The sequence below is a fragment of the Staurois parvus genome, unplaced genomic scaffold (assembly GCF_062004578.1).
Source record: "Staurois parvus isolate SC_StPar_1 unplaced genomic scaffold, SC_StPar_1.0 ptg001452l, whole genome shotgun sequence".
Lineage (NCBI taxonomy): Eukaryota > Metazoa > Chordata > Amphibia > Anura > Ranidae > Staurois > Staurois parvus.
The window spans coordinates 305,139-332,703 of NW_028319248.1; the positions used below are offsets into that span (position 1 = coordinate 305,139).

The window sequence follows — 27,565 nt, forward strand, 5'->3', positions numbered from 1 at the left end:
CTCTGGAACCACTGTTGTCAATGATAAGAAAGAATATCAATATAAAAGGAATAAAGATAGGTGATAGAGAACATAAGGTAGCGGCCTACGTGGACGATTTATTGTTTTTCGTTGGGAACCCTCGTATTTCTCTACCAAACTTAATGAAAATACTGAAAGAGTATGGGGAAATATCAAACTTAAAAATCAATCCAACAAAATCAGAAATTTTAAATATAAATCTTAAAAATAGTGAAAAAGAAAAAATACAAGAAGAATTCCCCTTTGTGTGGAGAGAGAAAGAACTAAAGTATCTTGGGGTAAAATTGTCTGCCTCAATTAATAATATGTATAAGATTAATTATATTTCACTTTTAAACGAGATAAAAGAGGAATTGAAGAGGTTGGGAACTGGAAATCCGTCTTGGATGGGCCGTATAAATTTGATAAAAATGATAATTTTGCCCAAAGTCCTATACAAGTTTCAAATGATCCCAATTAAACTTCCAGAGGTTTTTTTTAGGACACTAAGGAAAATGCTGTTGGGGTATATATGGAGGAAAAAAAACCGAGGATATGCTATGAAACGCTGACTAGAATTAAAGAGAGAAGAGGTTTAGGGCTCCCAGATTTCAAGAGATATTATAAAGCGACCTTGATCGCGAGAATCTTTGACTGGACTCATAACCCAGGGAAAAGTTGGGTCAAAATTGAAAATATACTGAGTGGGTCCAATCTGAATAGAATTATATGGTTACCTACACATCATAGAGGTCTAGATGTTAACACAAGTATATACACTTTTATTGTTTTAAAAGTTTGGCAGATGTTACACAGACAAAGGGGTTGGGTTTTTAACTCACAGTTAATGCCAGTTAAAAATACAGATTACTTTGCACCGGGGAAGGAAGATATCACGGGGAATTGGATTATTAAACAGGACGCGCAACTGAGAGATATAATTTATTTATTATTTATTTATTTATCGAGTTTATATAGCGCCAAAGGGTTTGCTCAGCGCTGTACAATAGAGGGGGGACAATACATGAAACAGTACAGTAACATCAAACAGCACACAAGGGGTAAGAGGGCCCTACTCTTTCGAGCTTACAATCTAGGAGGGAGGGGGTAGAGGTACAGGAGGAAACGGCTGTGGGGGATGGAGTGGTAGGAGGAGGGAAGGGCAGCGGCTGTTAGGTGAGGGTGGGGTAGGCTTCCCTGAAGAGGTGGGTTTTCAGGGAGCGCCTGAAGGTGAGGAGGGAAGGTGACAGTCTGATGGATTGGGGTAGTGAGTTCCAGAGGATGGGGGAGGACCTGGAGAAGTCTTGCAGTCGTGCGTGGGAGGAGGAGACCAGGGAGCAAGATAGAAGGAGGTCCTGTGAAGAGCGAAGGGTACGGGTAGGGTGGTACTTGGGAATCAGGTCGGTGAGGTAGTTAGGGGCAGTGTTGTGAATGGCTTTGTAGGTCAGAGTGAGCAGTTTGAATTTAATGCGTTGGGCAATGGGGAGCCAGTGGAGGGAGAGGCAGAGGGGGGTGGCAGAGGTGGAGCGGCTGGTGAGGTGGATGAGTCTGGCAGCTGAGTTCAGGATGGTCTGAAGCAGGGAGAGTTTGCACTGGGGTAGGCCGATGAGGAGGGAGTTGCAGTAGTCAAGGCGTGAGATAATCAGGGAGTGAACGAGTAGTTTAGTGGTGTCTGGGGTAAGGAAGGAGCGTATCTTGGCGATATTGCGGAGGTGGAGCCTGCATGTATTTGTGAGTGATTTGACATGAGGTTGGAAGGAAAGGTTTGAGTCCAGAATGACGCCAAGGACCTTGGCTTGCTGGGCGGGATTGATGGTGGTGTTGTTGGTAGTGATGGAAAGGATGGGGGGGGGGCACGGGAAGGGGGAAAGACGAGAAGCTCGGTTTTGGAGAGGTTGAGTTTGAGGAAATGGAGCGACATCCAGTCAGAGATGTCGTTTAGGAGGTGAGTGATGCGGGCGGAGAATGTGGGGGTGAGGTGAGGGGTGGATAGGTAGATTTGAGTATCATCAGCATAGAGGTGGTAGTTGAAGCCGTGGGAGTGTATGAGTTTGCCAAGGGAGGAGGTGTAGATGGAGAAGAGAAGGGGTCCAAGGACAGAGCCCTGGGGGACCCCAACAGAGAGGGGGAGGGAAGAGGAGGTGGCGCCGTTGTAGGAAATGCTGAAGGAGCGTTGGGATAGATAGGACGAGAACCAAGAGAGAGCGGTGTCTCTGATGCCAAGGGAGAGTAGTTTATTAAGGAGGAGGGGGTGGTCGACTGTGTCAAAAGCCGCAGAGAGGTCTAGGAGGAGGAGGACAGAGTAGTCGCCTTTGGCTTTGGCGGTTAGTAGATCGTTGGTGATGAACTAAGATCCTATAGAGAGATGGAGAAATTAAAGGGAGAGGTTTTTAGCAGAATGGACGAGGTTCGATACCACCAATTAAAACACTTTTTTGAGAGTCTCCCAAAACCGGTGAGAATTAAAAAGGATTGGAATTTATTTGAAAGTTTATTAGATACACGGGGAGATGGGAGACACGGTGTTGCTAAAATATAAAGAATCTTAACGGCACTAGACACTGACACAAAATTAATTTATGTAGAGAAATGGGGAAAAGATATGGGTAGGGAGATCGATGCGGAACAGCAGAGGAAAATGCTTAGATTAATTCACGAAAATATTAGTATGAGAGAAGTAGAATTAAATTATAAGTGTTTAGTTAGATGGCACATTGCACCGAGTGTGGAGCACAAGATGAATGGGGAGAACTCTCCACTATGTTGGAGAGGTTGTGGAGAAGTGGGTACTCTATATCGCATTTGGTGGGAATGTTCAAAGATACAGGTGTTCTGGGGGAAAATCGTCCATTTAATGAGGAAAATTACTAAGATCGATATTAGATTGGACCCAGAGTTATGTCTCCTTCATATCTCTGAGCTTACAGTGAGATCATATAAGGATTCTGGGATTTGGTACTTTCTGAGTGCAGCCAAAAGCTTGATTCTTAAGTTTTGGAAAAAAAGGGAGGTCCCAACGGAAGAAGATTGGTTGATCAGAACGAGTCCGTTATGTGAGATGGAAAGACTTTATTATACACACATAGACGGGATGGAGATGTACCACAAAAAGTGGGGAAAATGGGAAGAATTTAGACAAGAAAGTGAAATATAGTTGATTTACATCTCTTGACGAACAATGATTTTTAGAAATGAGTTTTTAGAAAGAAAAAGGATAGTGTTATATATTTATTTATTTATTCGTTCTCTCTCTTTTGGATTTGAATAAGAAATGGCAGAGCGGGATGGAGGGGGGGAGGAGGGATATGGGGATGGGTGTGGGTGGGGAGGGGCTTTGGGGGGGGATTAGGGTGGTGGGAATTAAATAAATTATGAGGAATATAATGATTATTTAATGAAGTAAATGTCTGTTAATTATATCTGATTGAAATCCAATAAATATTTATTAAAAAAAAAAAATGCCGTCCGTAGACGGGACGAAAATTGGCCATTTTTTTTTTTACGTTGGTGGTGACATCTGTCGATCAAATGACCGATTTTTCGTTTTTTTTTTTTATTAACAAAATGGCCGGGTTTCGACCTGTTTATGACCTGCATAAGACCAGCCATACATGGGTCGAAAATCGACTGATTTTTTTTGTCCGAAAATCAGACCTAAGAATAATCGGCCAATTTTCGCTCTGTTGGTGAGTCAGTGGCACCGGCCGATTTTCGTGGTTCCTCCCCTTTTCGGGGATCGGGCATGTTGGAAGTTTCGCCTGTTATATGGGGTGAACGTTATGACTTGGTCAGCTGATTTTCTAAATCAATGATGGCGCCATCGGATTACTGACCGATCGACGTTTCCGATTTTTGGACGAAAAATCGTTTGGAATTCGAACCATGTATGGCTTGCATAAGCCCTGTCTAATGCTCAATGTGGCTTTGAAATTGTGCTTCTTCACTTGAAGGTAGCACAGTTTTAATCCGCTGGTCAGTGTGATTTCATGTGCAGCTTGCCTGACATCTGTGCAACATCATGCACAGGTGTCTATGCAAATTGCACATGAAATCAGCAAAAATAGTGCAGGAACCTTTTTTCAGTGTCACACCGCAAAGTCGGAGTCGCACCGATTTGAACAGTTTCATAGTCACATATAGGGCTAAATTTATTATTATATTATAATTTATGATTTTGTGTTTCAAATTTTATCATCCCCGGGATGTTTACTAGACTCTTGTTCGGACGGATTTCAGTGAGTTATTTCTAAGAATTACAGGCCTATAATAAAAAAACGACATATTTCCATGCAAAAAAATGTACCGCTTTGAGCACAGAAATACTGACATAATCAGACCGCTAGGGAGGTAAATGCTACAGCTGGTGAAGATGTTTCAGACAATTGTGCCCTTCCAAACCTTGCAGGAACAGTTCAGGGAAGGTATTTTTCTGTTCCAGCATGACTCTGCCCTTTTGTACAAAGCCAGCTCCATAAAGACATAGGGGTTGATTTACTAAAGATTACTGTTCACTTAGATCCGAAGGGAAGCTCTGAAAGGAGGTGAAGCTCTGCTGATTTTTTATCCAATCACGTGCCAGGAAAAAATGCTGTTTTTTTTATTTTCCTTGCATGTTCCCTTCAGGTCTAGAGCTATTGCACTTGCAGTGAGCAGCCTATTTGCCTTTAGTAAATCAACCCCATAGATTAACATGGAGAAACTCAAGAGTCCTGACCTCAACCTTACTGAGTACCTTTTGGGATGACTTAGCTGGTTGTGAGCCAGGTCTTCTCATCCAACACCAGAACCTGACCTCACACATGCTCTTTTAGCTGAATGGGAACGCATTTCCACAGGCAAACTCTAAATTCCTACGGAAAGCCTTCCCGGAAGAGCGGAGGCTTTCGTGGCCCCAAGGCATATTATTGCCCATGGTTTTTGAACGGGATGTCCAAAAGGCTCGTGTAGGTGTGATGGTAAGGTATCCACAAGCTTTATGGTCATATAGTGCATTATAACACATCACTTCTCTTTTCATTTATTCTTTGCTTGTTTTAAAACCAGATAAGCCCAGTTTTTCTAACCTTTTTTTCGTGTATGAATTTGGGATTATGAGCATACTTTAGACCGTGTCATCTTCTCTCTCAGGGATACGGGATCTCCTCTGGGCCATCCACTTCAAATGCAAAATCTGTGAAAGAAAACAGCAATGCCGCCATCATCAAACGATTTAACCACCACAGTGCCATGGTGCTGGCAGCGGGTCTCCGAAAAGAGTAGGTTTACTCTACACAGGAAGTAGACCTCCATCATATTATTAATTTTTTTATTGCTATACAGGATTTATATGGCGCCAACAGTTTGCTCGGCGCTTTACAATATAACAGGAGACAATACAGCAACAATACAGTTCAATACAAGAGGGTTAGGAGGGCCCTGATCCTGGGAGCTTACAATCTAGGAGGGAGGGGCTAGTGGTACAAAAGGTAGTAACTGTGGGGGATGAATTGGTAGGAGGAGTAGAAGATTCCATTATTAGCGGAGGGCAGGATAGGTTTCCCTGAAGAGATAGGTTTTCAGAGATCGCCTAAAAGTGAGCAGAGTAGGCAACAGTCTGATAAATTGGAGTAGAGAGTTCCAGAGGATGGTGGAAGCTCTGGAGAAGTCCTGGAGATGAGCATGGGAGGAGGAGACAAGGGAGCTAGAGAGCAGGAGGTCATGCGAGGAGCAGAGAGTACGGTTTGGGTGATATTTGGAGACAAGATTGGTGATGTAATTTGGGGCAGAGTTATAAATGGCTTTATGTTATTAATGTTTTGAATTTTATCTGTTGGGCAATGGGAAGCCGGTGGAGGGATTGGCAGAGAGGGGTGGAGGCCAGTGGAGGGATTGGCAGAGAGGGGTGGAGGACACTGAGTGGAGGCCAGTGGAGGGATTGGCAGAGAGGGGTGGAGGCCAGTGGAGGGATTGGCAGAGAGGGGTGGAGGACACTGAGTGGAGGCCAGTGGAGGGATTGGAAGAGAGGGGTGGCAGATACAGAACGGTTAGTAAGGTGGATGAGTCTGGCAGCAGCATTCACGACAGACTGAAGAGGGGATAGCCTGCGATGAGGTCGGCCAATGAGGAGGGAGTTACAATAGTCAAGGCGAGAGATAACCGGGGAGGGATGTTGCTTAGTAGTTTCCGAGATTAACCTCTTCACGCCTGCCGAACGCAAATGTGCTGCCTCCCAGCATCTGGGCCTAGACCCCGAGCGGCCACACATTTGCATTCTATTAAAAAAAACATATGTGCTGAGAGCGCACGCCCTGTGCGCTCCCAGCACACATGTCCAGTACTCACGGAAAGTTCCTGATCTCTTTCAATCAGGACCTTTCCCAATCATGTAACGGCGTGTCACGGTGGTCACATGACCCTAAACCCCGCCCCGCCTCCCGGCTTCTGAAACCTTTAAAGGGCTTTGAGGTGCCAGCGCCAAGGGGTTAAGAACGGACGTATCTTGGGAGATGTTGCGGAGGTGAAGTCTATAACATCATATTTCGCTGATGTTGAGGGTACAACTGTAATTTGCCAAATAGACCATATTCCTTCCATTGACTATTCTGTCCTGATTTGGCTTGACCAAACATGAGCATCTGAGGACACTGAGGCTGTCCCTCCATGCCTGACTGATTCCCAGGCGATCTCCCATCCAGGTACTAACCAGGTCCGACCCTGCTTGGCTTCCGAGATCAGACAAGATCGGGTGCATTCAGGGTGATTTGGCTGTGGGCGGCTAAGTGTGCTTAGACCAAAAAAGTTATTGTAACCCCTCCGTATAGTAATTTATGTATTTCAGGTACTTATATAGCGCTGTCAGTTTGCGCAGCACTTTACATATATATTGTACATTCACATCAGTCCCTAACCCTCAAGGGGTGTACAATCTAAGGTCCCTAACTCACATTCATACATACACATACTAGGGACAATTTAGACAGGAGCCAATTCACCTACCAGCATGTCTTTGGAGTGTGGGAGGAAATCGGAGTACCCGGAGGAAACCCACGCAGGCACTGGGAGAACATACAAACTCCAGGCAGGTGGTGCAGTGGTTCAGATTCAACCAATAATAAACATGTGAAGTAAATAATAAAAAAACATGAATATAATGACAACTCGTGTAACTGTCCCAAAATAGAGTAATAGAAAATTCCAAAGAGGGTCAAAAAAATCCAAAAATGTGAAAAAATGTTTTTTAAATAAATAAAAAATAAATAAATTAAAAAAAAATATATATATATATATATATATGTGTGTGACTTGTGATCTTCACCGCATGTTCATAACCATGAAGTGTAGATGTCTCACTCATAACGTTCGCACATGCGCAGGAGGCCATCTTTCTGGCACAGAGAGACTGGCCCGGCACTGGAAGCTGAGCTGCGCATGCACGGCTCCATTTACAGTGCTGGAGAAGACCGCACGCGGGTAGGTAGGGGCATTGTTTGTTACAGTTGCACTTTAAGTCTCTCCAGAATGGATAGCTAGAGTAACTGAAGGGCTGAAATACTACCCTTACACATCTGCAGGTCCCCTCTTGCTCTGGCGTTTGGTCATGTGACCTTCTGAAGGAGGCAGGCACACTAAACAGCAGGTATACTATGAACTGATTGTATCTCCTGTGTGTATAACAATGTGCTTTGATGTCTTTGCAGAGAAGCACAAAATGATCAATGCAGTGAGACGAGTAGCACAGACGGCAATTCTCGGGACTCCGATTTCTTTCAGCCCCCTGTAAAGAAGGTATGAATTGTTATAATAGCAGCAGCTGCTGCCCAAAGGTTTCACTATCTTCACTGAGAAATGAATCACAACCTCATATTAGCATTCACTGCTGATCTGCAGCACATTGCATGGGATGGACTAGTTGTGTCTGCATTGCATATCAGCCATGAGAAATACAGTTGTGCTCAAATGTTTGCATACCCTGGCAGTAATTGTGACATTTTGGCATTGATATTGAAAATATGACTGATCATGCCAAAAAATGATCTTTTATTGAAGGATGATGATCATATGAAGCCATTTATCCTGGACAATTCTTATGTCCGTGACAGCTCCAATCTTTTCTTGGTCTACCTGACCTTGGCTTGGTATCAAGAGATCCCCAAACTTTCCACTTCTTAATAGGTGATTTAACAGTACTGATTGGCATATGAACATCTTTTTATGTCCTTTTCCATCTTTATAAAGTTCCATTACCTTGTTACGCAGGACTTTTGACAGTTCTTTTCTGATCCCCATGGCTCAGTATCTAGCCTATTCAATACTTCCACGTAACAGCTAACACACGCATTGACTATATACTGACACTAATTGCAATTTAAAAAGCCACAGATGTGGGACATTAACCTCTAATTGGCATTTTAACCCGTGTGTGTCACCTTGTGTGTCTGTACCAAGGCCAAACATTCCAGGGGGAGGAGACTTCTGATCCGGGGGGGGGGGGGGTGGAGATTTCTGATCCGGGCCATTTGGGTGATTTCTGTTATCATTATGATTTAAATAGGAGCCAAACAACTATTTGATAATAAATGGCTTCATATGATCATCATCCCTCAATAAAAGAGCATTTTTGGCAGATCAGTCAGATTTTCAATATCAATGCCAAAATTTCACAATTTCTGCCAGGGGGTGCAAACTTTTGAGCACAACTGTATATTGTTTGGTCAGTACAAAGAGCCTGATGAGTGTCCAGTCCTCTGTGTCCATAGGACCTGGTAAGAGTTCCCTTTTGGTTAAGGCCCCATGTACACGGGACACTTCTGAATGATGGAAACTGACTGCTGGAAAACATAGGTTAAAAAACGTCTTTTTAGCCGCGTTTGCATAACACGTTTATGTGTGTGTTTGTGTTTAGAAGCATTTTTTAAAGATAAGCACAGGAGAACCTCCCAAATGCCCAGAATGCACTGAAAAATGGTAAATTATTAACTATTTCAGACTGTTTCACAGAAATACAGAGAGTAGAAGCAGAGACAGCAGTATGTGTTGAGATTATCTTAGGTGTGAGTTGCTCATTAGCATTTCTTTTGTCTCCAAGGGTGGGAAAGGTGTCTGGTGGAGGGAGTCATTAAGGTCACCTGAAAGGGGGTCTTCATGAGGAATTTGAGGTGTGAATGGTCCATAACATATCTTTTGTTTCCAAGGGGGGAAAGGTCTGAGGTGTGAATGGTCCTTAACATATCTTTTGTTTCCAAGGGTGGGAAAGGTGTCTGGTGGAGGGAGTCATTAAGGTCACCTGGCAGGGGGTCTTCATGAGGAATTTGAGGTGTGAATGGTCATTAACATATCTTTTGTTTCCAAGGGTGGGAGAGGTCTGAGGTGTGAATTGGTCATTACAATGTGTGACAAGCTTGGTAGGAACATCCTGTGTTCGTCGTTTTGTCCATCTGAGTACCTTGAAAACACTTTGCATGCATTTTCATGATGAAAAAAGGCTCTGGACAGCATCAAGAACTGGAAGAGTTAAAAAAGTTTAAAAACAAACGCTTATAAATGCGATTTGCCTCGTTTAGCTGCGTTTACAAGCATTTTGCATTTGAAATGCCGATAAAATCGACTGCTGCGTTCAAAAAAACGGCTGTAAACTCAAATGCCTGTAAACGACTGTAAACGACGATGTGTACACGGACACATAGGAGAACATTAGGGAGAGTTCAGGGGCTGCTGAACAAAACGCAGAACAGCTCCTAAACGTGAGTTTTTCAGCTGCAGTGTACATGAGCCCTAATAGTGGTCAACACAATGAAAAATGATTGTAATAATTGCTGCAGTGTTTATCTGATAGAATATGGCCGGTTATATTGCCATCTCAGGTCAAATCTTCATTGCACATTACTGACCGCTTTTATTTTGTAGGTGAAGCTGCAGGAGGCCATAGACTATGAAGATCTGGGAGAAAGTAATGGTTTGAAGCCAATAGCACTTAATCTTAAGAAATCCGATAGGTAATTATCACATCACATTCATGGGTCATGTTTTGAGTTGGTTGCCTGCTTTCTGGGACAAGTGTTCTAAAAGTGAAATGTATATACAGAGTCCTCCTGCGCTTAAAGGAAGTAATGCCGTATCCGCCACCCCCCTCTGCCAATCCCTCCACTGGCTTCCGATTGCCCAACGGATAAAATTCAAAATCCTAACACTGACGTACAAAGCTGTCCACCATACTGCCCCGAACTACATCACCGACCTAATATCCAAGTACCACCCAACACGCACACTCCGCTCCTCACAAGACCTCCTTCTCTCTAGTTCCCTGGTCTCCTCCTCCCATGCCCGCCTCCAGGACTTCTCCAGGGTGTCACCCATCCTCTGGAACTCCCTACCCCAATCCATCAGACTATCACCTACTCTCCTCTCCTTTAGGCGCACCCTGAAAACCCATCTCTTCAGGGAAGCCTACCCCACCCCCTGCTAACTTGCCGACCTCCTCCACTCTTCCTACCACTCCATCCCCCACAACTATCTCTTCCTGTACCACCATCCCCTCCCTCCTAGATTGTAAGCTCCCAGGGGCAGGGCCCTCGATCCCCTCGTGTATCGCATTGTATTGTTGTTGTAATGTATCGTGTATTGTCTCCCATTATAATGTACAGCGCTGAGCGAACTATTGGCGCTATATAAATACTGTGTCCTAGATTGTAAGCTGGAAAGAGCAGGGCCCTCGATCCCCTCATGTTTTGCATTGTATTGGTATTGTTCTGTCACATGTTCTGTCCCCCTTTGTAATGTACAGCGCTGAGCGAACTATTGGCGCTTTATAAATACTGTATAATAATATAATAATAATACTGTATAATAATAATAAAATAATAATGCCTGAAAAATATATCACCTTAACAGTGATAAAAAGAATAATACTCAAAACTAGTGCAGCGCTACCCTAAATATATATCAAAATGATATAAACCACTGTGCTAAAATAAATGAATAATAAACTGTGTGACCGTAAATAATAAATATAAGTGCATATAGTGCCCAAAGCAATGTGATCTGTGTTCACACAAGTGACCTGACAACAGTGAAATCCAACAACACAAATGTAAATAATACTGCAACCTATAATGTTAGGACATAGACCCCTATTACACAGGGGATACAATACAAAGGTGATACGTGCCAATGTGACCACACAACAAATCACATATAAAACACACGTATATAAATCTTTAAAAATGCCATAAATATGTATAGGTGCTTCAAACAACAAAAAATCATGCAAGGTGGTGATGATATCCGTGAAAGTGTCAGACACTTTATCCACAGTGGCTATATTGCCTCCTCACCTCCTTTAGGAGACCCAATGGGCCACTTCGCTTTCAGGATCACTCCTAGATCCTACTCCAATCCTGGCTGGTAGTGTTTCACCTGTAGTCCCTCTCCCAGGTATTATATCAGATACTCCAGGCCTCTCAGGAAAGGTGTGTCTGCTAAATATTATTCTCACCAATACCCATGGTGAGAAAAAAAGAGATCCTCCATAGTGTAGTAATTTTGTAATTAAATCTCCTTTAATAACCTAAATAAATGCCCACTCACGTTTTGGCAAAGAGAAAACACATTTACATCCTCATGCTTGGGTGTACTGCATGGGGTTTTCAGGGTGTTCCAAGATGGCGTCCAACGCAAGATGTGCGTCACGGCATACCTACGCGTTACGTCACTATACCTCGTAATTTCTTCGTGCCGATTTCGCGACTTAGTGATGTGCGAACTGGGAGCTCTATTTCAAATTTCAGTGTTTTTGGTTTGATTATAGCATTGAATTAAATGTATTATTATATTATTTTTTATCATTATTATTATTATACAGGATTGATATAGCGCCAATAGTTTGATCAGCGCTTTACATTATAATGGGAGACAATACACGGGACAGTACAGTAACAATACAATACACGAGGGGTTCGAGAGCCCTGCTCCTTGGAGCTTACAATCTAGGAGGGAGGGGATAGGGAGAGGATAGTACCTTGTGACTTCCTCGTGACGATTTTACGACTTTACTCAGCGATGTGCGAACTTGGCGCTCTATTTCACATTTCAGTGTTTTTGGTTTGATTATATTATTGAATTAAATTTATTATTATATTATTATTTTTTATTATTATACAGGATTTATATAGCGCCAATAGTTTGCTCAGCGCTTTACATTATAATGGGAGACAATACACGGGACAGTGCAGTAACAATACAATACACGAGGGGTTTGAGGGCCCTGCTCCTTGGAGCTTACAATCTAGGAGGGAGGGGATAGTGGTACAGGAGGAAACAACTGTGGGGGATGGAGTGGTAGGAAGAGTGGAGGAATTCAGTAATTAGCTGAGGGCGGGGCAGGCTTCCCTGAAGATTATTTCTTATATTATAATTTATGATTTCGTGTTTCAAATTGTATCATACCCGGGATGTTTACTAGACTCTTGTTCAGACAGATTTCAGTGAGTTATTCCTAAAAATGACAGGCCTATAATAAAAAAAGACCTATTTCCATGCAAAAAAAGTACCGCTTTGAGCACAGAAATACTGACATAATCAGACCGCTAGGGAGGTTAACCGTGGTTGCTAGTGGTAACCTTTGACCATTCACTGGGGCTACATCAGTACAAGAAATCTCTCCTCCACAGGCAGTACTTCATACTCTCAGCCTCAACAAGATAGTCATCCATTAGTGGCGTGCTCCAAGGGTTGGTAGTTCTCTGGATTCCTGGCGTCTTCCAACTGAGTTCTGGGTGCAGCAGTCCCCCTTAGCGCTCCATAATAGTTACAGCATCTCGAGTAAGAGGATGAGTTAGACCTGGAGAGAATGAACCTATCATAGTGATCATATGAGTCCCGGGTCCCGATCGTTAGAATGGGACCCGGGGCTCTCGGTGACACCGCGGTCTTTGTGCGGCGCACTCCCAGCACAAAGACAGGTACGCAAATAAGCGGCCTCAGGGAAAAAGGCCCAGATCTGCGAGGCAGTATATTTGTGTTACGTCGGCGTCAAGGGGTTAAACAGAACCATATGGAAAATGGACCCCTGGGGTACCATAGATCACGACAGCATTAATTCACATATACAAGTACTGGGTGGATGGGTAAACCCATGGAAATATTGCTCTCGATACATTGTGGTGGGTGTTTACTTTCCATTTTTGTTTCCTATTTTCAGGTATTGCCATGGTCCGACCCCAGTCCACTCCCAGCAATATGCAACCAGTCAGGATATTATTAATTCTCTGAACAGTATTACACAACAGATGGACAACTACGTACCAGGGCTAACTCAGGTAGGGGCGGAGCATATTGTAGGCAGAACATGTATAGATAACTGGGAGGGATAACACGGTGTAACCTCAAAGGTGCAAAATATCAGCTATTGTAAATTCCTTCCCATAAACCATTTATTAACCACTTCCTGTCCGGCCGCTGTATATAAACGGACGGACGGTGGCAGTGCAGGGGCAGGTGGACGTTGATAAACGGCCTCCCTGACCCTGCTTGTGTGCGCTCCCTGCGAGCGCACAGCACCGCAATCCGGTGCTCGCTGTGTCCTCCGGACACAGTGGGACACTGATCGTCGGACGGGACCTCTGTGCGAGGTCCCGATCATGTGATCACTAATTGACCAATCAGTGATCACATGCAAAGTAGTAAGCAAGATGTCACTTCTGACATCATTGCTTACTACGTGTGAAATCTGTGAATGATCACAGAGGTCACATGGTACAGGGCTATTCACAACAGCCTTGTACCATGTGACAAGCTGTGACCAATCACAGCTCACACTGCATTTCGCAATGGCTGCAAGAATGCAGCCAGAGAGGAATGATTGCTTTTACAGCCTTTTAAGGGTGTAAAAGCAATCAGTGTGAAAAAAAAAAAAAAATCTTCATCACCCCCCACAAGTAGTACAGTGTCACCATGGTGGCACTGTACTGCTAGGGTGACAGTATGTAAAAAAATAAACATAAATAATATAAAAAAAGAAAAACCAAAATGTAAAAAAAAAGTTTAAAAATTATAATTTTTGGTTATAAACTAATTTGGATTATTTATTTTTTTTACTAAAAGATAACGGAATAAATTTTGGTCAAGATTTGAAATACTATTTATTTGCAAAATTTTATAAGAAAAACACTTTTTTCAAAATTTTTGGACTTTTTCATTTACATAGCAAAAAAAATAAAAATCCCAGTGGTGAATAAATAGTACCAAAATAAAGCTTTATCTGTCTCAAAAAAAAGCTAAAATATTCGTATGGGTACAGTGTTGCATGACCGCGCAATTGTCATACAAAGTGTGATAGAACTGAAAGCTGAAAATTGGCCTGGGCAGGAAGGGGGTGAAAGTGTCCGGACTGGAAGTTGTTAACCACTTCCCGTCGCTGTATATAAACGGGCGGACGGTGGCAGTTCAGGGGCGGGTTGCCGTTCACAAACGGTGCCCGCCATTTTGGATTGTGCGCGCTCCTCCGGACACAAGGGGGTAAGGAAGATGTCACTTCTGACATCATTGCTTACTACGTGTGATATCTGTGAATGAATGTATGATGGTAAAAAAAAACCTTCAGCCTTCACAACCTCTTTAACTTTTAGCGTGGAGGCAGGGTCTCTTTTTAACCTCTTCACGACAGCCGCACACAAATGTGCAGCCTCCCGGCATCTGGGCCTAGACGCCAAGCGCTCGCACATTTGCGTTCTATTAACAAAAAACATATGTGCTGAGAGCGAGCACCCTGCGCGCTCCCAGCACACACGTCCGGTACTCACGGAAAGGTCCCGGTCTGCTCTTTCGATTGGGACCTTTCCCGATCATGTGACCGCCATGATGACGGATCACAGTGGTCACATGATCCCTAATACCCGCCCGTCCCGTCTCCCGGCTTCTGAAACTCTTAAAGGGCCAGGAGGCGCCAGCATGAAGGGGTAAACAGGGATCAATATTGTTCATCTCTGATATACAGAAGACCCCCCAGAGGGAATTTATACAGATCCTGAAATTCCAAAGTCATGAGATATAATGGAAGTGAAGCACAAGTGTGAATGTATTCGCCTGAGTCTGCTCGAGTTAAGCAAGTTGACTGGACAGCATTTCTCAGACAACTGCCATTGTTTTTATAGAACAACCATTGCCTGCAGCACTTCCTGTTCTACAAAGGCAGGCCATAGAAAGGAAGGAAAATCGGTCAGCCCCGTTGCCGATGCTGCCACCAATGTCGTTTTTCGTGGATTTTCCAGCATGACCGATAAAAATAAATGTGAAGATCCGCGAAAAATAGCCGACGGGCTGGCCTCACCAACGGCGTGAATGTCGGCCAATTTTTCATGCGGACGAAAATTCGGCCGATAAACGCCCCGTCTATGGCCTGCAAAACAGGCAGGTTTGCTGCCAGATTAGATCATTGTCTCCTATACATAGCCTGCTCGGGGTAAGAGAATGTCATGTGAGCAGCAACTGGAAAATGTGATTCCTAATATTGTCTCAGTGGTTAGCACTTCTTCCTTCCAGCACTCTGTCTTTGGTTCAAATCCTGGCCAGGAGACCATCTGCATGTGGCTTGCATGTTGTGTGTTTGGGTGGGTTTCCTCAGGTACTCCGGTTTCCTCCCACACTCCAAAGACATGCCGGTAGGTTAATTGGCTCCTGTCTAAATTGGCCCTAGTATGTGTATGTATGAATGTGAGTTAGGGACCTTAGATTGTACACCCCTTGAGGGTTAGGGACCTTAGATTGTACACCCCTTGAGGGTTAGGGTCCTTAGATTGTACACCCCTTGAGGGATAGGGACCTTAGATTGTACGCCCCTTGAGGGTCAGGGACCTTAGATTGTACGCCCCTTGAGGGTTAGGGACCTTAGATTGTACGCCCCTTGAGGGTCAGGGACCTTAGATTGTACACCCCTTGAGGGTTAGGGACCTTAGATTGTACGCCCCTTGAGGGTTAGGGACCTTAGATTGTACACCCCTTGAGGGTCAGGGACCTTAGATTGTACACCCCTTGAGGGTCAGGGACCTTAGATTGTACGCCCCTTGAGGGTCAGGGACCGATGTGACTGTATAGTATGTAAAGTGCTGTATTAATGCCTGTAAGAAATATCTAATTCCTATCTCTCATGATGCAGGTTCTTTCAAGCTCGGCTGCTAGTAGCACCATATCGGCTCTCTCACCAGGTGGGGCCCTGATGCAGGGAGGGGCCCAGCAAGCCATAAACCGTGAGTCGACTTTCTCTTCTAGTCACTGAAATGTCTGTACTACTTTAAACTCATTAAAAATGCAGTGTATTGTAAAGTGTTACTAAACCCACAACAGTAAAATCAGCTGAAAGCCAGCAGGAGGGAGAGGAGAAGAAGTCCGCTTTTAGCTGCTGCAGAGAGAACCATAGAGGGGATCGGTTCCAGCAACACCCCCCCCCCCCCCATTATGCTGATTACCCTCCCTGCCCACATCTGATTCACCCAGCTGCTTTGACCTCCTGATATCCTGGGCCCCATACAGGAGGAGTGGTGGTACCCCCTTATCCACGTCCCTGGTCACAAGACTGCTATAAACTGCTGATGAGAAAAGGTATTTAGCAGTTTATATTTACTACAATAATTGCATCTCCATGTTGTGTGTACTGTGAGAGACCAGATATAGTGAATGCAGGGTCCGGGGAGAGCGGATATAGTGAATGCAGGGTCCGGGGAGAGCGGATAGAGTGAATGCGGGGTCCGGGGAGACCGGATAGTGAATTCGGGGTCCGGGGAGAGCGGATATATGAATGCAGGGTCCGGGGAGAGCGGATATAGTGAATGCGGGGTCCGGGGAGACTGGATATAGTGAATGCAGGGTCTGGGGAGACCAGATATAGTGAATGCGGGGTCCAGGGAGAGCGGATATAGTGAATGCGGGGTCCGGGGAGACTGGATATAGTGAATTCGGGGTCCGGGGAGACTGGATATAGTGAATGCGGGGTCCTGGGAGACTGGATATAGTGAATGCAGGGTCCGGGGAGAGCGGATATAGTGAATGCAGAGTCCGGGGAGAGAGGATATAGTGAATGCAGGGTCCGGGGAGAGCAGCTATAGTGAATGCAGGGTCCGGGGAGACCGGATAGAGTGAATGCAGGGTCCGGGGAGAGCAGCTATAGTGAATGCAGGGTCCGAAGAGACCGGATATAGTGAATGCAGGGTCCGAAGAGACCGGATATAGTGAATGCAGGGTCCGGGGAGAGCGGATATAGTGAATGCGGGGTCCGGGGAGAGCGGATATAGTGAATGCAGGGTCCGGGGAGACCGGATATAGTGAATGCAGGGTCTGGGGAGATCAGATATAGTGAATGCAGGGTCCGGGGAGAGCGGATATAGTGAATGCGGGGTCCGGGGAGAGCGGATAGAGTGAATGCAGGGTCCGGGGAGAGCGGATATAGTGAATGCGGGGTCCAGGGAGAGCGTATAGAGTGAATGCGGGGTCCGGGGAGAGTGGATATAGTGAATGCGGGGTCCGGGGAGAGCGGATATAGTGAATGCGGGGTCCTGGGAGACTGGATATAGTGAATGCAGGGTCCGGGGAGAGCGGATATAGTGAATGCAGAGTCCGGGGAGAGCGGATATAGTGAATGCGGGGTCCGGGGAGAGCGGATAGAGTGAATGCAGGGTCCGGGGAGAGCAGCTATAGTGAATGCAGGGTCCGGGGAGACCGGATATAGTGAATGCAGGGTCCGGGGAGACCGGATATAGTGAATGCAGAGTCCGGGGAGAGCGGATATAGTAAATGCGGGGTCCGGGGAGAGCGGATATAGTGAATGCGGGGTCCGGGGAGAGCGGATATAGTGAATGCGGGGTCCGGGGAGAGCGGATATAGTGATTGCAGGGTCCGGGGAGAGCGGATATAGTGAATGCGGGGTCCGGGGAGAGCGGATATAGTGAATGCAGGGTCCGGGGAGACCGGATATAGTGAATGCAGGGTCTGGGGAGATCAGATATAGTGAATGCGGGGTCCGGGGAGAGCGGATATAGTGAATGCGGGGTCCGGGGAGAGCGGATATAGTGAATGCGGGGTCCGGGGAGAGCGGATATAGTGAATGCAGGGTCCGGGGAGAGCGGATATAGTGAATGCGGGGTCCGGGGAGAGGGGATATAGTGAATGCAGGGTCCAGGGAGACCAGATATAGTGAATGCGGGGTCCGGGGTTTAGTAACACTTTGATCCTCTGCTGTAGAGGACGATTGCTCTGTGTGGACGTAGTGGTCTCTGCAGAGGTCTGTCTCACCCACTACTGAATCGGAGATTGAGCTTTACAATCAACAGGGAGCATGAGCTTTGCCGATTTCAGTGATATAGGTCAGACTCTGCAGGACCTCTCCAGAGAGATCACTGCTTCTGCACAAAGAGGGAGAGTAGTTTCTGCAGCATGCTGACAGGGAAGGCAGCTTTTATTAAAAAAAAAAAAAAAAAAAAAAAAAGTAACAGATAAAAAAAGCCTCTCTTCTCACATCCGGTTGTGCCTCCAGCACAGGAAGTGAAGGAAAATCTCTCCAGTGGACACTGCAAAGAAACCTGGGTTTTGAACCCTTTCTACCCATACATGTTTTGCATTCGACGTAATTTAATTTTTAGCAGAGGTACAATTGACCTTTTTATAGCACACCAACACACACACATACACGCGTGCTAACAGACCATTACAAAGAAAAAAAGAATAATTCGCACACACACGCAGACACATGCGCACACACACACGCTAACAGACCAATACAAAAACAAAATAATAAAAATTCTAATTTAGTTGTCACTGGTACAGTTGTCCCAATTAGACATTTTCCACATGTTCTTGCTCTGGTGACAACTGTAAAATTTGTCATTTCTCATCTCTGTTGGTCTCAGTGACGATGGCCACCAGGACAGATGGAGAGGGTGAATCTCCCCAGCGGGGGGACATTGCTGTCAGTCTTCTATCCACACATAAAAAAATAAAAGCTTTGACCTTCGCTATGTTGGAACTCTTTTCTGTGAATCAACGCAGTCCGTGGCACCTTGTAAGGTCTCTAACGCTCTCCGTGAACTCCAATACTTATTTATGATTTTCAGAAGAGGGGACGCGCCCTTCATCCCATATATTAGACTTGTGTGTTTGCTCCGTAGGATACAAAGCATATTACTTTGTTTTCCATCAGGCTCTGCAATGACGTGTGTCTGTCCCTTACAGAGATGGTGCCAAACGACATCCAGTCTGAACTCAAGCATTTATACGTGGCGGTGGGCGAGCTGCTGCGCCATTTCTGGTCCTGCTTCCCTGTCAATACGCTTTTTCTAGAGGAAAAGGTAAGAGATACCGAGCTTCTGTGTTGGGAAAAGCTGATGGCGGAGCAGAATTGAGTGTCCTTTAGGCCTCATTCACACAGGCGTTGTACACAGGTGTTCCGTGTATCCCCGTGCATTCATTTTATTTATTACAGGTAATCCTATAGCATCGTCAGTTTATTATATATAATCCTCATCCACAGATATCGCCCGCTCCGCTCCTCCCATGATATCCTCCTCTCTAGCACCCTCATCAGCTCCTCCCACGCTCGCCTCCAGGACTTCTCCAGAGCCTCTCCCATCCTCTAGAACTCCCTACCACAACATGTCCGGTCAGCCCCCACCCTGTCTGCCTTTAGGCGATCTTTGAAAACTCATTTCTTCAGGGAAGCCTACCCCACCTCCACCTAAGAACTGTACTTGAATCACCTCCACCAGATCATCCCCCGCAGCTATCACCTTTTGTATAATAGACAGCAGGGTGTAGCGCTAAAATATCCAGCTGTAATAATATACTATAATAAAACGGGTGAAACCCAAAAATATCAAAATCCAATGAATAAGTATAAATAACTTAAAAATGGCATAAGAAATATATCATTATTGCATGTAAACACCTCAGATAAAACCAGCTAAGAGATGAGTAAACTTGATATGATATTGGCACATCGATAAATAAAGTGATAGACCGTGATCGAATGTGTCACTATACAGTGACTGATAATGTGCAACGTGCCAAATAAAAGTCCAATAATAAGGTGCGTGGGAGATCATGACGATCTTCAGGATCCAGTAATCTGATCCAAGTAGGATGGTGATCAATCTCAGTATAAAGATTGCGCACTCACCAGATACGCAATCAATCTGCGCATTTAGAGAGATCAATCTCAGAGTACTGGAGATCCCTTCAGGGTCTGGTCAGGCCTGGTATCCCTCACTCTCCGACATCCGCTGCCAATGTTGGCGGCCCCGCTCTGTGGATGGTGTAAGCTCACAGGGAGACCCAAAAAAAGGAGGCCTGCTCAGTGATCACTCGATGGCCTCCAGGTGATGTACTGAGTGAGGAGACTTCTTAATCGGAGGAGAACTAGGAGCCCAGGCACTGTATACAGACCACCAGCTCACACACAAGTCTTCTCCAGAGCCTCTCTCATCCTCTGGAACTCCCTACCACAGTATGTCCGGTCAGCCCTCACCCTGTCTGACTTTAGGCGATCTTTGAAAACGCACTTCTTCAGGGAAGCCTACCCCACCTCCACCTAAGAATTGTACTTGAGTCACCTCCACCAGATCATTGCCCGCAGCTATCACCTTTTGTATCCCCTCCCCCTCCCCCTTCTTTTAGATTGTCAGCTCCACGAGCCGGGCCCTCCTATTCCTTCTGCACTGAAATGTATTGTTGCTGTACTGTCTCCCTTATATTGTACAGCGCTGCGCAAACTGTTAGAGCTATAAATCCTGTATAATAATAATAAATATTATTACATATTTATTATACATTCACATCAGTCCGTGCCTTCCCCTGGTTCACACCTATGTGGCCATGCGGGCCGCCTTTTGCTTGGGCATGAGAGCTCATTCATTTGAATGGACTCCCGTGCCCCGTGACACGCAGGGAAAGAAGTCCCTGCACTACTTTGTAAAACGCAGCCGAGGTTCTCAGTACGGTTGTGTTTCCCCGTGCGACGGCGTGCCATTAGAACTAATATCACCCGCCCGCGGGTCCGCAATTCTCTGTGTGGGTGGTGCAGCTGCATGGATTTTCATGCGTATCCACAGCGGCACCACCCGCTTAGATGCAAACTGGGGGTTAAGGAGCTTACAATCAAAGGTCCCTATTCTGCATGCATGCATACACACATACTAGGGCCAATTTAGACAGGAACCAATTAATCCACCATCATCGCATCTTTGGAGTGCCGGAGGAAACCGGAGTACCCGGGAGGAAACTCATGCAAACACAGACAGAACATCTAAACTCTGTGCGGATAGTGTTCTGGCCAGGATCTGAACCGAGGACAGTGCTGCATGGAAGAAGCGCTAATTATACCTGACCCATAGATCTGCGCTGGGGCCAATTTAGACAGGAGTCCATTAGCCTACCAGCATGTTTTTTGGAGTGTTAGAGGCAGGGGCGGACTGAGAACTCATGGGGCCCCCCGGCCAGTAGAGGATCATGGGGCCCCCGGGCAATAGGGGATCATGGGGCCCCTGTGTACTTGCCCAAACTCAAAAAAGCCTTTGAAAAAGGTACCAGGGGCATCTCAAGGGGTCCCCTACTGACCCCATGCCCTCAGGCAGGGCCCGAGTTTCCAAATGGTCAGTCCGCCCCTGGTTGGAGGAAACCGGAGCACAGCGTTTTATTTATATATATATATATATATATATATATATATATATATATATTGTATATTCACATCAGTCCCTAGCTCTCAAGGGGCGTACAATCTAAGGTCCCTAACTCACATTCATACATACACATACTAGGGACAATTTAGACAGGATCTAATTCACCTACCAGCATGTCTTTGGAGTGTGGGAGGAAACCGGAGCACCCGGAGGAAACGCACGCAGTCACAAGAAGAACATGCAAACTCCAGGCAGGTAGTGCCATGGTTGGGATTTGAACCGACAACTTTACTGTTGCTAGGCAGAAGTGCTAACCACTGAGCCACTGTGCTGTCTATTCATGCCCTATGGGACATAGCAGGTGCACAGACACGGCCGCTGCCCGCGCCTGTCAGAATACCCAAACACGGCTGCATATGAGCAGATGCAGCCGATGTGTGGCCGACAATTTTCCATCCGTCTCTACTGGTCACCCGCATGGCGACCAGAAATCGTTTAGCACAGGGCCTAAAATTTCAAGTCCTGAACTACTAGCCAGACCTTAGAGTTACCAACACCACCAACCAACCAAGACACCTGTACACACACACAGAAATGTACATACACACACATCCACATCCATGTATACAAACACAGGCACGTACAGACACGCATACACACAGATACATGTACATACACAAGCACAGACACATGTACATACACACAGACCCGTACATACAGACACATGTACACACAGACACATGTACGTACACACACACACACACACGTACACACACACACATACATATACATACACGCAGACACATGTAGAGATACACACACAGACACATGTACAATTGTACATACATACACAGACACATGTACACACACACATACACAGGGGCGGACTGACCATTTGAGCACTTGAGCACTGCCCGGGGTCAGTAGGGGGCCCCATGAAATGCCCCTGGTACCTTTTTTTTTTTTTTTTTTTTATATAGGCCTTTTTGAGTGTGGGCAAGGACACTGGCCCCATGATCCCCTATTGCCCGGGGGCCCCATGAGTTGTCAGTTCGCCCCTGCACATACATGTACATACACGCAGACACATGTACAGATACACACATGTACATACACACAGACACATGTACAATTGTACATGGATACACACACACATGTACACGTACACACACACACCACCCCCCCACACCCCTTAAAAAGTTGCAGTACTTCGTTGTTCACTCACAGATCCGGGTATTGCACTCTAGGGGGAGGCAGAGAGCACAGCACACACTCCTTCCTTTGCTTTCACTGCGCTCAGCTATTGAGCAGTCTGACGGCTCCCAGTGCCAATGACAGATCCGGCCTGAGCTCCGAGCCTGCTCAGCAAGACGGCCCTGGGGGACACACTCGCCCCCACCATAATTTCCACTCGCCATTGGCGAGCAGGTGAGTGGAAATTTCAAGCCCTGGTTTAGCATGTGTGCGACTACAGGGTAGTCATGTAATGTATGGCACCTCCTCCATGTTTTCAGTAACAGGTTATGGGAAAGGATGGAAAGATGTAGCTGTGATGGTTCAGCAGTTTTGTTATATTCAAGGCTGTGGCTGTTCTTCTTCTCTCAATAAACAAAAGTCATTTATGTAAACTTTTCTGTATTTTCTTTTGCAGGTCATTAAAATGAAGAGTAACTTGGAAAGGTTTCAGGTTACTAAATTATGTCCATTCCAGGAGAAAATCAAGAAGCAATACTTGAGCACAAATGTAAGATATTTCAAAGTCTTTTAACTTCTTCCTGTCTGGTCCATGTTGATAAACGGCCAGACGGGAGCGCTGCGGATGCGGCTGGACGTTTCTAAGTGCCCCCCCCGCATCCATTGCCTGTGCACGCTCCCTGGGAATGCGCTGCACCACGATCGGTGCCCGCTGTGTCCTCCAAACAAAGATCGCTGTACGGGACCTCTGTGTGAGGTCCCAATTGATGTGATCACTGATTGGCCAATCAGTAATCACATGAATAGTAGTAAACAAGATGTCACTTCTGACATCTTTGCTTACTACGTGTGAAATCTGTGAATGATCACAGAGATCACATGGTACAGGGCCATTCACAACAGGCTTGTACCATGTGACAAGCTGTGACCAATCGCAGCTCACACAGTATTTCTCAGTGGCTGCAAGAATGCAGCCAGAGAGAAGGGGAAATGATTGCTTTTACAGCCTTTATGCAATTTACGCAGCTACGATGCTATACTGGTAATGGCGGTGGTCATTGACGTTATACTGGACTGTGATAGTGCGGCGGGCAATCTGGTGCAGGCACCAGTTGGGAGGTGACATTAATACAGCGACTAGATAATAATGCTCTACGCTGTATTGGTGAGGTTATACTGGACTGTGATAGTGCTGCAGGCAATCTGGTTTAGGCACAGCTTGGGAAGTGACATTAATACAGTGATCAGATAACAAAGCTCTACACTGTACTAATGACATTTATACTGGACTGTGATAACGTGGCGGGCAATCTGGTGCAAGCACCGGTTGGGAGGTGACATTAATACAGTGATCAGATAATAATGCTCTACACTGTACTAATGACGTTATACTGGACTGTGATAATGCGGCAGGCAATCTGGTGCAGGCACTGGTTGGGAGGTGACATTAATACAGTGATCAGATAATAATGCTCTACACTGTACTAATAATGTTTATACTGGACTGCGATAGTGCGGCGGGCAATCTGGTGCAGGCACCAGTTGGGAGGTGACATTAATACAGTGATCAGATAATAATGCTCTACACTGTACTAATGACGTTATACTGGACTGTGATAATGCAGAGGGCAATCTGGTGCAGGCACCGATTGGGAGATGACATTAATACAGTGATCAGATAATAATGCTCTACACTGTACTAATGACGTTTATACTGGACTGTGATAGTGCGGCGGGCAATCTGGTGCAGGCACCGGTTGGGAGATGACATTAATACAGTGATCAGATAATAATGCTCTACACTGTACTAATGACGTTTATACTGGACTGTGATAGTGCGGCTGGCAATCTGGTGCAGGCACTGTTTGGGAGGTGACATCAATACAGTGATCAGATAATAATGCTCTACACTGTACTAATCACGTTATACTGGACTGTGATAATGCGGAGGGCAATCTGGTGCTGGCACCGATTGGGAGATGACATTAATACAATGATCAGATAATAATGCTCTACATTGTACTAATGACGTTTATACTGGACTGTGATAGTGAGGCGGGCAATCTGGTGCAGGCACCGATTGGGAGGTCATATTAATACAGTGATCAGATAATAATGCTCTACACTGTACTAATGATGTTTATACTGGACTGTGATAGTGCGGTGGGCAATCTGGTGCAGGCACCGGTTGGGAGATGACATTAATACAGTGATCAGATAATAATGCTCTACACTGTACTAATGAGGTTATACTGGACTGTGATAGTGCGGTGGGCAATCTGGTGCAGGCACCGATTGGGAGGTCATATTAATACAGTGATCAGATAATAATGCTCTACACTGTACTAATGACGTTTATACTGGACTGTGATAGCGCGGTGGGCAATCTGGTGCAGGCGCCGGTTGGGAGGTGACATTAATACAGTGATCAGATAATAATGCTCTATACTGTACTATTGACGTTCTACTAGACTGTGATAGTGCGGCGGGCAATCTGGCGCTGGCACTGATTGGGAGATGACATTAATACAGTGATCAGATAATAATGCTCTACACTGTACTAATGACGATTATACTGGACTGTGATAGTGCGGCGGGCAATCTGGTGCAGGCACCGACTGGGAGATGACAAAGGGTTAACTGTGTACCCAACAAGTGCTGCTTTTACTAAGAGATCTGGCTGTTCTTTCTCCCTGCTTTCGACATAAATCATTGACAAAATCGCAAAATGTCCAATCACAGCGCTGGTCAGCGGGGGGGGGGGGGCGCATGAGGAAGAAGCCGGTAATGTTGTTTTCACATCCGCATCTGTCACCTTTTTCGGGCTGAGTGGTTAAAATCGCCGTGGCCTGGATGGAACAAAATCCGGCTGACGATGGCCCATGCACCTTCCAGCACTGAGCTCTGTTGTTTCTATTGCAGCTCACAAGCCACCTGGAGGAGATGCTGCAGACCGCCTACAACAAATTTCAGATCTGGCAATCTCGCCGTTCGCATCGGAAAACGTGAGCTCCCCTCTCCGGCGCTTCAAATCTATAAAAACACGCAAAACTCGCAATCCGCGATGGGCAACAGAGCGAAAAACAAAAACCTTTTCGAAGCCCGGCAAGACGCGACGCACACAAGAGGGACGTGTGCGTTGGCGAGAAGCATCGTCAGATCCTCGGCATTGAGCTCGGGCCGCGGGAGCAACTGCGAAAAAATTCGAAAAACTCACGTCGGAACCAAAACTGTATACACGATGGCCAAAAGGGGGGGGGGGGGGGGAGAGAATGGCGTGAGATGTACCGTTTCTGCGATCCCTCAGGAACTGCTCTAATTCCTCCCTTTTTTTTTTTCCTGGTGAAAAAAAAAAAAATAAATAAATAAAAGCTGCTTGGAATTCTTATCACGTTACGTTTTGTGGATTCAACAGAAAAAAAAAAAAAAAAAAAAAAAACTTGAGAAAAATATGATCTTCTGTATATTTCATTTATATATTTGTGGCACAGGGTATAGATGGCCTTTGAGTTCACCTGGAATTCAAAGTTTAGTTTGTACAGGTTTTACTAGGCGCCCCTTTTTTTTTTTTTTTTTTTTTTTTTTTAATGCAAAACTTTATTTAAAATGTTTTCTTTTTTTTCTCAAACTCCCAAGGAGAAGTGAAATTATTTGCACTGGTGGGCTGCTGACTTTAAAAAAAAAAAAAAAACAGAAAAAAAAAAGGCTAATATCGAGCATTCTGACCGGCGATACTTTTCGGCGCCAGGTTGTTTTGCAGAGATATGTCAAAGGTTTGCTCGCCAAATTACCGTTCGTGGGGAAATGAGGATCGCTTTCCACTGTTGTGACTGTTAAATATATAGACAGCGACTTGATAATCATCGGCAAGCGAGGAACGCATCCGCAAGAAAAAAAAAATTGGCGTGCTTTTGGTTATCGCCGAGCCTGTGCCATAGAACTTGGTTCGGATCGACTTCTGTTCGGAGATTGTTGTCTTGTATAGCAATGAAAGGAAAAAAAATGTTTTATAGTTTAAATAACTCTTTATATATTGTGGTCTCTGCAACAAACGTTTATCTATGCAGTTGTGGAAACTGTTTGGGAGTTGGACAAGTTTAGTTCTGCTTTTTGTTTTTTGTTTTTTTTTTCTTTTTTCATTTTGTTGTTTTTGTTTTGTGTTTTTGTTTTTTTTCGTTTTTTTTTTTTGTTTTGTTGGGTTTTTTTTAATTTTTTTTTTTTTTTTGTTGGGTTTTTTTTAATTTTTTGTTTTTTCCGTTTTGTTGTTTTTTTTCCGTTTTTGTTTTTATGTTTTCATTTTGTTGTTTTTGTTTTTTTCATTTTGTTTTTTTTTCGTTTTGTTATTTTTTTGTTTTGTTTGGGTTTTTTAAAATTTTTTTTGTTTTTTTCCAGTTTTTTTTTTTTTGGTTTTTTTTGGGGTTTTTTTTTTCATTTTGTTTTTTTTCGTTTTGTTGTTTTTTTGTTTTGTTTTGTGTTTTTGTTGTTTTGTTTTGTGTTTTTGCTGTTTTTTTGTTTTGTTGGGTTTTTTTTAATTTTTTTTGTTTTGTTTTTATTTTTTCATTTTGTTGGTTTTTTTCGTTTTTGTTTTTTTTGTTTTGTTTGTTTTTTTGGGGAGTTTTTTCCATTTTCGTTTTTTTTTTCCCCTTTTTTTTTTTTCATTTTGTTGTTTTTTTTTTTTTTTTTGTTTTTTTGTTTTGTTTCTCCTTAATTTGAATTTTGTTTTATCATGTTTTGGG

The 27,565-nt window shown here is 44.8% G+C and overlaps 1 protein-coding gene across 4 annotated transcripts in view; it reads left to right on the forward strand.

Annotated features, from left to right (window-relative positions):
* The window catches only part of GTF2H1 (general transcription factor IIH subunit 1), a 56,059-nt gene extending 29,842 nt beyond the window's left edge, over nt 1-26,217 (forward strand). For 2 of the 4 annotated variants that reach the window (XM_089662286.1, XM_089662287.1), the window contains exons 8-15: nt 5,128-5,255; nt 7,677-7,764; nt 9,883-9,971; nt 13,175-13,292; nt 16,127-16,217; nt 19,192-19,307; nt 23,287-23,379; nt 25,752-26,217. In XM_089662286.1, the coding sequence (XP_089518412.1) occupies nt 5,128-5,255; nt 7,677-7,764; nt 9,883-9,971; nt 13,175-13,292; nt 16,127-16,217; nt 19,192-19,307; nt 23,287-23,379; nt 25,752-25,838 (810 nt within the window). In that variant the 3' untranslated portion in view covers nt 25,839-26,217. Of the gene's footprint in view, nt 1-5,127; nt 5,256-7,676; nt 7,765-9,882; nt 9,972-13,174; nt 13,293-16,126; nt 16,218-19,159; nt 19,308-23,286; nt 23,380-25,751 lie in introns of all 4 variants that reach the window. The other 2 variants (XR_016308354.1, XR_016308355.1) reach the window with 2 other exon arrangements.
* Nucleotides 26,218-27,565: the final 1,348 nt, after the last annotated feature.